Here is a 12203-nt window from a genome sequence, read left to right on the forward strand (position 1 = left end):
TTGAAGAAATGTACATTCAAATCCTTTACCATTTTTTTTTGATTGGGCAATTTGTCTTTTTACTGTGTAAGTACCCAGTATATAGTCCAGAAACTAAACCCTTATTAGATATATCATATGCAATATTTTCTTCCATTCTGTATGCTGTCTTTTCACTTTTGATAATGTCCTTTGAAGCATAATAGTTTCTAATTTTGACAGTTTTGTGTTTGATTGCTAGTGCTTTTGATGTGTGTCTAAGAAACGATTGCCTAACCAATATCACAAAGATTTACACTTACGTTTTTCCTAAGAATTTCATAGTTTTAGTTCTTATATTCAGGCCTTTGGTTCATTTTGAATTAGAGGTAAATGTCCAACTTCATTCTTTTGCATGTGAATATCCAATTGTCCCAGCATAATTTGTTAAAGACAATCTTTTTCTGCTCTTTATTATGATTAAAGATAGTCTTTTCAGCCTTATTATTATTAGAGATAATGTCTCACTTTGTGACCCAGGCTGGAGTGCAATGGTGTGATCAGAGCTCATTGCAGCCTCAAGCTCTGGACTCAAGGGATCCCCCTGCCTCAGCCTCCCAAGTAGCTGGGATTATAGGCACGTGCCACAGCACGCAGCCCACACAATCTTGACTACTGTAGATTTGTAGTAAGTTTTAAAATCATTAAAACTTACAGGCGTGGTGGCTCACGCCTGTAATCCCAGCACTTTAGGAGGCCGAGGCAGGAGGATCATGAGGTCGGGAGATCGAGACCACAGTGAAACCTGTCTCTACTAAAAATACAAAAAATTAGCCAGGCGCGGTGACAGGCGCCTGTAGTCCCAGCTACTCGGGAGGCTGAGGCAGGAGAATGGCGTGAACCTGGGAGGCGGAGCTTGCAGTGAGCCGAGATGGCGCCACTGCACTCCAGCCTGGGCGACAGAATGAGACTCCGTCTCAAAAAAAAAAAAAAAAAAAAAAAAAAAAAAAAATCATTAAGTGTGATTCCTCCAACTTTGTTCTTTTTCAAGACTGTTTTGGCTCTTCTGACTCCCTTGTGTTCTCATAAATTTTAGAATCACTTTGACCATTTCGGAAAAAAAAAAAAAAAAGGCTGGAATTTTGATAGGGATTATGTTGAGTATGTAGATCAATTTGGGGCTTACCACTAACTTAACAATATTAAGTCATCCCATTTAAGAAAACAATATGTCTTTCCATTCATTTAGGTCTTCTTTAGCTTCTTTCAAGGATACTTGGGATGTTTTGTAGTTTTTGGTGTACAAGTAACATTTGTTGATAATAAACTTTATAGTTCCATGGCCTTTAAAGGTTAAACCAGAATTTGTGTGTGATTTGGTGAGACCACAGAATGTTCTGTCTCCGAAAGAATCTGTCCTAGAACAGGTCGGGCAACAAATGCCTCCCAGTCCCAGAGACTAGCCAGAAATGCATTCTATGTGAAGCAGCATGGTGTAATATAAGGCCACTGTTGATCCTTCTCATACCTGGATAAGTAGACAGAATATAGGGCACTATGTTCTGTAGTTGTCTTGGCGTCAGAACCCAGCTCATTTTCCCCTGATAGACCGCAAGGGATGATCTAAATTTCTCAGGTTGTCATGAATTGCAGGGACAAGAGAGTGTGTCCAAAGAATCCACATCCCTAACTTCCTATTAATATAAATACTTCTATTTATCCATCCTCCTACAGAGACCACTGCTCCCTAGGCACCCAAAATATGTCTGACTGAGATTCTAGTAAAAGCCCACAAAGATGCAGCCCCCAATATCACCTCTAAACCCTAAACTCAGGTGTAAAGATGCTAGTACATCTAGCACAGAACAGAGAGTTCTATGCCAAGGATCAATGAACTTCTTTTTGTGAGCAATCGATCTCACACACTATCTGAATATTTATAAACCCACAACCTGTCACTAGTTATGTCTTGCTGATACTGCCAAATCTTTATTGGCCGTCTGTTTGTAGATATCCTAAGGTCATACTTTTATGACCTTAGTTCAAGTGAGCCTGTCTCTATTTCCTAGTAAATGTTAACTCAGCAAATTAAGAATAATTTGTTTTAATGTTAGCCCCCAAAAAAGCAGACTTAGAAAAATGATTTTGGTGTGGGAGGGGAGATTATAATTGTAGTTATAAATCACATTAGGTTTACCTACACTCCTTTTTTTCTAATGCTGCAAAACTGGAATATTTTTCAAAATTATCCCCATTTTTGTAATAGGAAATCATTTCATAATAATTCATGGCTATTTTACCAACTTCATATTGCATGTGGAAACCAAGTTTAAGTGAAAAGGTGACATGCATAAGTCAGAAAATGAATCAGAGATCTAATCAGATGTGGGACCTTCCAATCATGAATCCATTAATTAGACTGTCCCTAAGTATGAAACATGGGTGAGGAAAAGAGACAGAGAGTGAAATCAAGGTCACTTAGGGTTATGGGAGCTGCTTGGGCTTCAAGAAAGAATGCAAACACAGCAGGTTCAACTCTCAGTGTCAGAAAGCCATGCCGTTCACACGCTGTAAATGAGGTAACCATCCCATGCCTTCTGTACCACTATGATCACACCTCCCTGTTACAGAAACAAAAAACATAAGAACAGCAACCCTGCTGTCTATTTCTTGATCTCTTTGACAAATACACTATGAAATGCAGCGCATGCTTCACAAATGCCGTAGAATGCCCTGTGTGTACAAGGGTGCTTTGAAAGCAACAACAAAAACCTAACTTCCAAATTTACTGGTGGGGGAACTAAGGCACAGAGTTCAGACACCTCCCAGCAGTTAATTAGCAGCTAAGCATTGTGTGTTCAATCTCCATCTGATGCTCTTCCCACTACACTTTCCCACCCTTCATAAGGCTGACTGGATAGTCCATCTATTTTTTTCAGTTGAGTTTTGTAGGGATGAGAACGAGGAAGAAGATCCTGGCCCTTGCAATTCACAATGTGCATACACTGTCACAGTTTCTTCTGGGACTTTGGGATGCACATGTGTCCAGACTAGCCTCTGCCAATCTCTACCAGATACATGAAGGCTACAATATTTATATCCCAGCTGTGTTTTCATTGATGGAGCTTTAAGAATATTCTAATTAATACTCTGCTTCTTTTTTCTTCCTCAGCCAGAACTCACTCTGACTTATACTAAGATACCAGCCCCAAGGTAAGTTAAAGGAGTCAGGCCTTGAGCCCTGTGAGGAAAGACCACAGAAGTAGGAGTCAGGGAAGCCACGTGGTTTCACATCAGATGGGCTGGATTTGTGGAATCTGCGAATAAGTCTTATAGAATAAATCTGACCACAGGGAAGTCAGGATCAATTTTCAGCATTCCGTTTGCCTCTCTCCTCCTTCCTTAAGCCAAACCTGTTAATTCTACCACTAAACAAGTCCTTTCTTGCTGTTATAGCTTCTAACTGGCCAGAAGTGGTATAAATTTAGGCCCAGGCTGAAGAGGTGTCAAAGAGCATGTAGGTGAGGGTCAACCAGGAGCTTTTCCTGTTTAAGTGAAGCCAGCCTGATCTGACTTAACAGAGACTTTGGAGAAGTTGATTTTAAGCCTTTTTTCACTGACACAAACTAGGGGTGACTTGACATACAATTGGTCCTGATAGCTGACTATTGTCAGAAAAAATAAGTACTTGAGATCAACTTCTCTAAACACCAAATTAGCACCTTTGGCAAATATTTTTCACCACTTATTTGGTAGCATAATATGAATATAACATAATCCTGTCTCCTAAAGTTGTCCAACACAAACCCTGCACTCATCTCCCACAACACAGTACATCTGGTTAAATCATTCAATGTCTGAGTGTACAACTAAAACCAATCATTTCAAGGCTTTTTCCAGAAAGGCACCTGACTTCATATGTGGATATTACATGTTGATATGATTTGGCTCTGTGTTCCCACCCAGATCTCATCTCAAATTGTAATCCCCGTAATCCCGCCATGTCGAGGGAGGGACCGGGTGGGCGGTGATTGGATCATGGAGGCGGTTTCCACCATGCTGTTCTCGTGATAAGAATAAGTTCTCACGAGATCTGATGGTTTTATAAGGGGCTCTTCCCCCTTTGCTGCCTTCACACGCTTTCTCTCACCTCCACCATGTAAGACGTGCCTGCTTCCTCTTCTGCCATGGTTATAAGTTTCTTGAGGCCTCCCTAGGCAGAGGAACTATAAGTCAATTAAACCTCTTTTCTTTATAAATTACCCAGTCTTGGGCAGTTCTTTATAGCAGTGTGAGAAAGGACTAGTACACATGTGTATTACTGAGATTTTTCTATAACCACAATGCATAGTTTGAAACATGTTTTTTCCCTTAAACCTTTGGCATCTACTACTGTGTCTTACTAGAATTCTAACTTAGCCTAGAATTATATACATAATTTTAATTTAGATCAATATTCTAAAAATACCATATTCCTATATATTGTTATCTAACAATTTTTAAAAATACCCTTAAATGTATAAAGACGGAGCTAGTTATTGAGGTTATAAAGGTTAACAGCTACAGAGGAAAAAACTAAAACAGGTTTCCTTTTCATTTTTTATTTTAGCCAGTAATTTAAAGCATAAAAATATAAATTTGGGGTCATAAAAGTTAAAACACTACCTTCGATTTGCTCTGACCATGGCAATTGTTAAGAATTAGCTGTCAGCTGACCTCCGTGGCTGACTTCTGTAATCCCAGCACTTTGGAAGATGAAGGCATGAGGATCACTTGAGGCCAGGAGTTCCAGGCCAGCCTGGTTAGCCAGGGTCTTCAGCAAGACCCTGTCTCTTTAAAAAAAAAAAAATACAAAAATTAGCTGAACGTGGTGGTGCACGCCTGTAGTCCCAGCTACTGGGGAGGTTGAGATGGGAGGATCACTTGAGCCTGAGAGGTCAAGGCTGCAGCAAGCTGTGATCATCCCACTGCACTCCAGCCTGAGCAACAGAGTAAGACTCCATCTCAAAAAACAAAACAAAACAAATTAACTGTTGATATTCCTTGTTGTCACTATGCCAAGAAGGGTTATTATGAATGAGAAATATGAGAAAACCGATTGAGATGGCTTTCAGGGAAGCACATAATGCTCAGAAGCTTGGATACGACTTAGACTGCTGGGGGCTAAGGAAAGAGTGGGCATCAGGAAATGTTTGTGTTTCCTGAAGACTCACCCTTAGGAGGTAGTATTCACAATATGATAGGGCTGAACTCTAACTGCCCAATTCAGCAGAAGGTATAGGGAGGAAAAGCTAGTGAAGAAGGACACCTGGGCTGAGGAGGTGAGAACAACTGCAGGAAAGGAGGCTTTAAGCCAACGGATGGATAGAAACCCCTTACTCCATCCCCATTATCCTTTCTGTATCCAGAGGTGACTGTCTCTTCTAAACTCTAAACTATCTTATTATTATTCTAGTTAGAAATCTCAAAGAAATTCTGAGAAGTTCAACAATAAAATACTTTTTTTTTTAACCTGGAAGAATCTCCAGCAATTTCCCAGTCAACCTCTACCCTTCATTTTTCAAAAGGAATAAAAATAATAATAAAACAACTAAGGACCCCTGAGGTAGGTGCCTTGTTGTTTGCTCACAAAGAGAGAACCAGAGCTTAAAACGGATTTCAGGTCCCCCGGACTGAGAGAGGACTCTGTCCACTCTACACTGTCTGTCTGTGTAATTTGCTGCTGCTGCTGCTGTTTTTTCCTCTACGTCTTCTTTTTTTTCTTAGACAGAGTTTCACTCTTGTTGCCTAGGCTGGAGTGCAGTGGTACGATCTTGGCTCACTGCAACCTCCGCCTCCCAGGTTCAAGCTAATCTCCTGCCTCAGCCTCCCGAGTAGCTGGGATTATAGGCACCTGCCACCACACCTGGCTTTTTTTTTTTTTTTTTTTTTTGTATATTTACTAGAGATGGGGTTTCACCATGTTGGCAAAGCTGCTCTCGAACTCCTGACCTCAGGTGATCCGCCCGCCTCAGCCTCCCAAAGTGTTGGGATTACAGGTGTGAGCCACTGCACCCAGCCGTAATTAGCTTCTTTACCTTTGTGCACATTCATTCCCTTCTACTTTCACTTTCTCCAGTTAGAAACTATGCCAAGACATGATATCTAATACCCAACCTACTTATTCAGTACTTAACCAGTTTGCCTATTATTATCTGTTTCTTCCCAACAAGACTGTAATTTCCTGGAGAGCACAGTCAGCTTCTTTAGGTCCCTCATTAACCCAGCCCAGAAGTAGGCACAGAACAGTAGCCACATCTAAATTCAGAAAGCATGTTGGAGAACTAGAGACTGGCTGAGCCTGGGCTGGTGGGGAGGACAAAAATGAAGTGGCAAAGGAAGAAGAAAAAGCATGAAACCTTCATGAGAATAAAAGTTTAGGGACCAGCTATTTGGTTCATTGCTGTATCCCTAGCACCAAGAGCAGTGTCTGGCATATATCAGAATTCATATGATTGTTGAATAAATAAGTAGCTAATTCATCTATGAAAATAGCATTGGATCTGCAAGAAATTTTTATAGAAAAATAACCTATAGAAACTAATGGGGCATAAAGGATTAAGCTATAATACTAAAAGTACAAGGGGGAATGGGGAGTACTTTTTAACAGTGTATATAGCAAGTACATGGTACCCAGGTTTCTGTTCAATAGGGACACATTTTTTGTTCCATCATTAAGCAGGTTGTTTTTCTTCAGAAAAAAGATTTAAAGTTCTTTGCTTTCTATACACAGCAGGCAAAACATTGAGCCTTCAGAATAAAAATAAGATAATATACTCAATAAAGAACACCATGTACAAAAATCAACTCAAAATGGATTAAAGACTTAAATGTAAGATCTGACACTGTGAAAGTACTAGAAGAGAACATAGAGAAAAGGTCCATCATATTAGGCTAGGCAATGTTTTTTTCGACATAAACCCAAAAGCACAGGCAACAAAAGCAAAAATAGACAAATGGGGTTACATCAAACTAAAAAATTTCTGCACAACCAAGGAAAAAATCAACAGAGTGAAGAGATGACCCATGGAATGGTAGAAATATCTGAGAAGTGATTAATATCCGGTAAGTGATTAATATCCAAAATACATAGGGAACTAAAACAATAGGGGGAAAACAAATAACTGTATTAAAAATGAACAAAGGACCTGAATAGACATTTCTCAAAAGAAGACACACAAATGACCAACACATATGTGAAAAAATATTCAACGTCACTGATCATCAGGGAAAATGCAAGTTAAAACCAAAATGAGCTATTACCTCATACCTGTTAGAATAGCTATTATCGAAAAGATGAAAAATAAGTGTTGGAGAGGATATAGAGAAAGGGGGATGCTTGCACACTGTTGGTGGGAATGTAAATTAGTACAACCATTAGGGAAACAGTATGAAAGTTCCTCAAAAAATTAAAAGTAAACTACTATATGATCCAGCAATCCCACTATTGGGTATACATCCAATAGTGATCTGACTTTTGTATATCATGTTCTTTATTGAATATATTATCTTACTTTTATTCTGAAGGCTCAATGTTTTGCCTTCTGTGTATAGATAGCAAGAAAATGAAATCAGTGCGTCTGATTTCAGACATACTGCTGTCTGCACGCCATGTTTATTGCAGCATCGTTCACAATACCCAAGAGATGGAATCAATGTAAATGTCCATCAACGGATAAATGAATAAAGTATAAATACATACAGTATAAACACAATGAACTATTATTCAGCCTTTTGAAAAATGGAAATTGACAACATGAATGAACCCAGAGATATTATGTTAAGTGAAATAAGCTAGGCACGAAAAGAAAAATATCATAGGAACTCACATATATGTAGAGTCTAAAAAAGTTGAACTCATGAAAGTAGAGAATAGAAAGATGGTTACCAGAGGTTGGGGGAATTCGAGGGGTTAGAAAGATGTCAAAGGATATGAAAGGGTATGACCTTATTCCACCTTGTTAGGAGGAATAAGGTCAAGAGTTCTATTGTACAACATGGTGGCTATAGTTAATAACTATGTATTGTATTCTTGAAAATTGCCAAGACAGTAGATGTTAAGTGTTCTCATCACAAAAATATGTGAAATAATACTATATTAATTAGCTTAATTTAACCATTCCACAATATATACATATTTCAAAACAACATGTATATGATAAATATATATATAATTTTTAATTTTTTTAAATTAAACATAAATTTTAAATATACATATAATAAAAATAAAGAATACCCAGTTGGGAAAGCTCAGGTACGGTAGGCAGAATAATGGCTTCCCAAAGATGTCCATGTACTAATCTCCAGAACCTATGAATATATTGTTTTTTTTTGAGACAGAGTCTGGCTCTGTCGCCCAGGCTGGAGTGCAGTGGCGCAATCTCAGCTCACTGCAAGCTCTGCCTCCTGGATTCACGCCATTCTCCTGCCTCAGCCTCTGAGTAGCTGGGACTACAGGCGCCCGCCACCACGCCCAGCTAATTTTTTGTATTTTTAGTAGAGATGGGGTTTCACTTTGTTAGCCAGGATGGTCTCGATCTCCTGACCTCGTGATCCGCCCACCTCAGCCTCCCAAAGTGCTGGGATTAGCAGGTGTGAGCCACCACGCCTGGCCATGTTGATTTTTAATAGCGTTGAAATAGCGAAGGGGAATTAAGGTTACAGATGGAATGAATCAACTGACCTTAAAATAGAAAGATTACCCTGGAATACTCAGTGAGTCCAGTGCAATTACAAGAATCCTTAAGTGTGAGAAAGGCAAAAGTGAGCGTCAGCATGAGAAGACATGAGAAACACTTGACTGGCCATTCCTGGCTTTGAAGATGGAGGAAGGGTTCATGAGCCAAGGACTGTAGCAGCCTCTAGAGACTGAAGGAGGCAAGGAAATTGATTCTCCCTTAGAGCCTCCAAAAAGAACCATCCATTTGGAAACCTGCCCATCCATTTTTATTTCTGACCCCAAGAACTGTAAGATAAAACTTTATGTTGTTTAAAGCCACCACCATTGTGGTAATTTGTTACAGTGGCAACAGGAAATGTACACACTCAGGTTAAAAGAAAACAGAGCTGCAGAATCACATAACTCCTGGCAGATCTTCGGAGCACGTGTTGGTTGGGACTGGTCGTGAGGGTTTGGGAAAGGTGGGAAGTAGTTTCTGCCAGAGAAAACTGAAATACATGCAATGCTGAACTAACTTGTGCATAATTAAAGACATTAGTTGTTAAAGGGTTGAACTGTACACCCTCTCAAAATTAATATGCCGACATTCTAACCCCCAGTAACTCATAATGTAACTTTATTGGGAGATGATAGTGCAGAGATAATCAATTAAAATGAGGTAATTAGGATGGACCCTAATCCAATAAGACTAGTGTCCTTATAAAAAGGGGAAATTCAGAGACATATATACAGGGAGAACACCATATAAACATCAAGACAGCCATCTACAAGCCAAAGAAAGAGGCCTGGAATAGATGCAGGCTTCATAACACCTTAGTTTTGGATAGCCAGCCTACTGAACTGTGAGACAATCATTTTGTTGTTTAAGCCAGAACGTCACCAACACCCGGGGAGCCGACTGGTACGGGGTGCACAGCAGGAAATCAGAGGCAGGTGAGCCTGCAAAGCTTCATCTGTATTTACAGCCACTCCCCATCGCTGTCATTGCCTCCTGAGCTCCTCCTCCTGTCAGATAAGCCACGACATTAGATTTTCTTTCTCTTTCCTCTTGTATTTTTGGTAGAGATGGGTTTCGCCAAGTTGCCCAGGCTGGTCTCAAACTCCTGAACTCAGGGCGATCCACCCACCAACTCCTCCTAAAGTGGTGTGATTACAGGTGTGAGCCACCGTGCCCACAAGCATTAGATTGTCATAGGAGCGTGAACCCTATTGTGAACTGCTCATGTGAGGGATATAGGTTGCGAACTCCTTATGAGACTCTAATGCCTGATGACGTAAGGTGTAACAGTTTCATTCTGAAACCATCTCCCACCAACCTCATCCGCATCTGTGAATAAAATTGTCTTCCACAAAATCAGTCCCTGGTGCCTGGTGCCAAAAGCCATGCAGTTTGTGGTAGCTTGTTACAGCAGCCCTAGCAAACTCACACAGTAATGGAGGCACTGAACGAAAAAGTATATGATTTTCATTGAAGCAAATACTTCATGATGTCTCATTGAAAGACCTAGCTGTCCCCTAGCTAGCTGTCAGTGGAGATTCCGGTGCATTGAGGGGGAAAAACCAGGTAGACAGCACAGAGTTCTGTTTCCAGGTGTATTTCAGTTGAGCTGTGCTGCACATTACAGTAACTCGACTCCTTTATTGCCACAACTACTTCCCACCCAGTGGGAAGGAAGTGTGGTCTCATAGGTATAAGAAACTCCAATGTGGAGAGGACCCATTACAGAAGGAAGCAACAATCGCATAAATGAAAGAAAGAAAGGGGGGATGAAGGGTTGATAGAGAAAAATGAAAGAGGAAAAAAGACATTGAAAAGAAAACAGAGGCTAAAATGGTGAAACCCCGTCTCTACTAAAAATACAAAAAAATAAATAGCCGGCCGTGGTGGTGGGAGCCTGTAATCCCAGCTACCTGGGAGGCTGAGGCAGGAGAATCGCTTGAACCTGGGAGGCGGAGGTTGCAGTGAGCCGAGATGGCGCCATTGCACTCCAGCCTGGGCGACAGAGCGAGACTCCCTCCCCTACTCCCCACCCCAAATAAAAAGAAAGAAAGAAAACAGATTCAGTCAACAAGGGATAGCACATCACGCTGTACACTTTTAAAGCATGGTTATTGATATCTTATTTAAATATCGCCACAACCCTGGAAAATAATTACCGTATTTATGCTTTGCAGATGAGGAAGCCGAAGCTGAAAGCAATGATTCCATGGTCTGAAAGGCTATGCAGTCCTCTGACAAGTAATTCCTGTAACCTCATTCTTTCCCGTCCCCCTCTCCTGATGGCCCCCTCTCCAGGAATAAACAGAGGTCCCCCATTCCTGGGTTTTCTCATGCTTCTCCCTGCACCAAATCTGCTGAGGCAGGTTTAGTCCCTTATCATATAGAAACACAGAAGCCAAACCCCACAAGATGCTTGTTCCGAAGAAACACAGGTTAATTCACTTGGTGATTTCTGTTTGTTCACATAAACACCCGTTCCGCTCCCAGCCTCTTCCCTTTTTCTCCCTCCCCAACTGCAAAGTCCTCCCCCAGCTGCCTCGCTGCCATTCCCTTCCCACCTTCTTTACCCTCCCCGCCGCGCCCGCCCCCCATACCCCGTTCACTACCGTGTCCCTCCTCTGGTCACTCCGGTTTCCGATGGCACCGGCCCAGTCGGAGGGGAAATAATGACCGGGTTGGGTAGGGCAAGGTGTGCCAGCCTCAAGGAAATGCTTTTCAGTCCCTCCTTCCCACTGCGGGGCGTGGCTGCCGGCAAAGGATGGAGTTCGGGCGGGCTCCCGCGAAGGGAAGTCTGCGGGCTCCGAGGTTTCCGGGACTCGCCACACTCGAGCCACAGGAAACCTCTGCTGCAACTGTAAAGGCTGGACTTGTTGCTGATCTATACTCATTTCCTACTCTAGTGATTGCTAGATGTCAGGTATCACGGTGACTCCAGTCCAGGTGAAAACGGAGTCACGATACAGGGCAACAGCGCCACCTCACGGCCGGCCCCGTAGCAGCGGCCTCCATTGGCGCCTAAAAATGGTCAGGATTCACATTCGGGTGGATTATTCCGCGCCAGGAACATTCTCCACCTGAAGGCTTTGCCGGGATGTTACAAGATAATACTGAAGGGACGGGAGTGGTGGCTTACGCCTGTAATCCCAGAACTTTGAGAGGCCAAGGCGGGTGGATCACCTGAGGTCAGCAGTTCGAGACCAGCCTGGCCAACGTGGCGAAACCCCGTCTCTACTAAAAATACAAAAATTAGTCAGGCGTGATGGCGGGCGCCTATAATCCCAGCTACTCAGGAGGCTGAAGCAGGAGAATCTCTTGAACCCAGGAGGCAGAGATCGCATAGAGCCGAGATTGTGCCACTGCATTGCAGCCTGGGCGACAGAGCAAGACTCCATCTCAAAAAAAAAGAAAAGAAAAAAAAAAAGAAAAAGAAAAGTACTGACCACTGCGGAGACGTGGGGGAACCTATAAGGAATTAATGAGAATTAAAATCCCAAGATTACGTAATAGATCATTCATTTAGAGCGT

At 41.7% G+C, this 12203-nt stretch overlaps 1 protein-coding gene across 5 annotated transcripts in view; it reads right to left on the reverse strand.

Annotated features, from left to right (window-relative positions):
* Positions 1 to 11664, reverse strand: part of STYK1 (serine/threonine/tyrosine kinase 1) — a 57907-nt gene extending 46243 nt beyond the window's left edge. For 2 of the 5 annotated variants that reach the window (XR_008538437.2, XM_054664071.2), the window contains exon 1: positions 10835 to 11068. Coding sequence is in view for 1 of the 5 variants with exons in the window: in XM_054664071.2 (XP_054520046.1) it covers positions 10835 to 10886 (52 nt within the window). In the remaining 4 variants the exon portion in view is untranslated. Of the gene's footprint in view, positions 1 to 10834; positions 11069 to 11284 lie in introns of those variants that run through there. The other 3 variants (XM_016922971.4, XM_016922972.4, XM_054664072.2) reach the window with 3 other exon arrangements.
* Between the last annotated feature and the right edge of the window lie 539 nt (positions 11665 to 12203).

Source organism: Pan troglodytes, chromosome 10 (genome assembly GCF_028858775.2).
Source record: "Pan troglodytes isolate AG18354 chromosome 10, NHGRI_mPanTro3-v2.0_pri, whole genome shotgun sequence".
NCBI lineage: Eukaryota > Metazoa > Chordata > Mammalia > Primates > Hominidae > Pan > Pan troglodytes.